This window comes from Cebus imitator, unplaced genomic scaffold (assembly GCF_001604975.1).
Source record: "Cebus imitator isolate Cc_AM_T3 unplaced genomic scaffold, Cebus_imitator-1.0 Scaffold375, whole genome shotgun sequence".
Lineage (NCBI taxonomy): Eukaryota > Metazoa > Chordata > Mammalia > Primates > Cebidae > Cebus > Cebus imitator.
Window position 1 is genome coordinate 1,161,760 of NW_016107690.1, and position 2,257 is coordinate 1,164,016.

At 58.8% G+C, this 2,257-nt stretch overlaps 1 protein-coding gene across 1 annotated transcript in view; it reads right to left on the bottom strand.

The window, feature by feature from the left end:
* GNA15 (G protein subunit alpha 15) overlaps positions 1-1,852 on the bottom strand; it is a 30,906-nt gene extending 29,054 nt beyond the window's left edge. Inside the window, exon 1 of the mRNA XM_017507446.2 lies at positions 1,166-1,852. Coding sequence (XP_017362935.1) covers positions 1,166-1,310 — 145 coding nt within the window. The 5' untranslated portion in view covers positions 1,311-1,852. The remainder of the gene's footprint in view (positions 1-1,165) is intronic.
* Positions 1,853-2,257: the final 405 nt, after the last annotated feature.

Here is a 2,257-nt window from a genome sequence, read left to right on the forward strand (position 1 = left end):
TTTTTCTTGAGACAGTCTTGCTCTGTCACCTAGGCTGGAGTGCAGTGGCACCATCTCAGTTCACTGCAACCTCTGCCTCCTAGGTTCAAGCAATTCTCAGGCCTCAGCCTCCCAAGTAGCTGGCATTATAGGCACGCACCACCATACCCGGTTAATTTTTTGTATTTTTAGTAGAGATGGGGCTTCACTATGTTGGCCAGGCTGGTCTCAATCCCCTGACATCGTGATCCGCCCACCTTGTCCTCCCAAAGTGCTGGGATTGCAGACGTGAGCCACCACGCCCCGCTAATTTTTATAATTTTAGTAGAGATGGGGCTTCACCATGTTGGCCTGACTGTGTCTTGAACTCCTGACCTCTGATCCACCCACCTCGGCCTCCCAAAGTGCTGGGATCACAGGCTGGAGCCACCGCACCCAGCCAGAGTTCTGAATCTTAAAGCCTTAGTGACGCCAAGTCCCCATCTGAAGACCCCACGTGGACGCCATCACCCCGTTTTTTTTTTCTTCTAGATATTTTTGTTGCCGGAATTATTTTATCTGCTCAAGAGTTTACAGACTGAATGTCTTGGCCCGTTTACCGGAAATGACATCCAGGAAGACAGAAACATCTTTCTCTGCTGGCTGTGGTGTCCCTGAGAGTTACTCAATAAATCTTGAATGAATGAATGAATGAACCAATGAACCAATCCATCCATCCTTTCTCGCCCCCAAGCGAGCCCTAGGCAAGCCCTCTCCAGCCATGGCAGGGAGGTAAAGACGAGAAGGAGCGTGTTGAGCCCTCTGGAGACGGAGGCTGGAGCCAGCCCCTCCCTTGCGGGCGGGCTGGCCAGAGCGGGTTGCACACCTGAGCTCATCATTCCCTTGCTGTGGCATAGGCAGGTAGGACGGGCTGGGCCTGCCTGACGAGGGGCCAGCCGAGTCACGTCTGCTGCTGTGTGTGCCCTGTGCAGTGGACAGGCCTGGACACCGGCGCTGCTCTCACGTTGGACAAGGAACTTGGGCTCTCTGAGCCTCAGTCTTTCTCATCTGGAAAATGGGTTCCCAGGCTCCCGATTCCCTGGGAAGAGGCGAGGCCTCCGTGATGCCAGTGTCTGACCTAGCCTGGTCCTCCCCCTTACCCGGACGCCCCTGCCAGCTGCCCACCGCCCACCGTCCCTGGACTCACCCAAAAGCAGCAGCTTGAGCTCCCCGCGGTCCTGCTTCTTCTGCTCCAAGAGGATCCTGTTGATCTCCTGGTCCACTCGGGCGGCGGCCTTCTCATCCTCCGTCAGGCACCACGGGCAGCAGTGCCAGGTCAGCGAGCGCGCCATGGTTCGGTGGCCTCAGACGGCACGGGGTGGCATCACCCCCGGGTCCCTGCTACCCAGGGCACCCCCCAGCCCAGCCAGCCCTGGAGAGGGCTCCCAGCAGCCGGGTGCACAGGGGGGCTGCCTTCTTCTTGGGGGGCCACCCCCCAGGGACCCAGGCTTCCTTGCCTGGAACACCCAGGAAGCCCGGCTCGGCGGTGGCAAGGCTTGAGTGCTGGAAACAGGGTGGGGACGGGAGGAGGTGGGGAGGCTCAGGGCTCCCCGCCCACCGCCAGACCTGCCCAGACCCGGCCCAACAGGTTGACAGTGAAGGGTGCCGGGAGAGGGCGAGGTGGGGGCCCCAAGGAGGGCGGGGCAGTGGCGGGAAAATCCCCACCACAAACCGGGTCCTGCAAGGCCACGGGGCCTTCTTCCTCCTTTTGGAGAAGGGGCGGCCGCTCCTCCTCGGGCCTCGCCTGGAGCTGTCCCCTCCTCTGAGCCAATTAGAAACTCTCAGATCCATGTTACTGCTGAGATATTTATTTATTTATGAGACGGACTTTCGCTCCTGTTCCCAGGCTGGAGTGCAGTGGCGCGATCTCGGCTCACCGCAACCTCCGCCTCCTGGTTTCAAACGATTCTCCTGCCTCAGCCTCCCGAGTAGCTGGGATTACAGGCACCCGCCACCACGCTGGGCTAATTTTGTATTTTTTTAGTAGAGATGGGGTTTCGCCACGTTGATCAGGCTGGTCTCAAACTCCCGACCTCAAGTGATCCGCCTGCCTCAGCCTCCCAAAGTGTTGTGATTACAGGCGTGAGCCACCGCGCCCGGCTAATTTTGTATTTTTTGGTATAGACGGGGCTTCACCATGTTGGTCAGGCTGGTCTCAAACTCCAGACCTCAGGTGATCTGCCCGCCTGGGCCTCCCAAAGTACTGGGATTACAGATGTGAGTCACTGTGCCCGGCCCT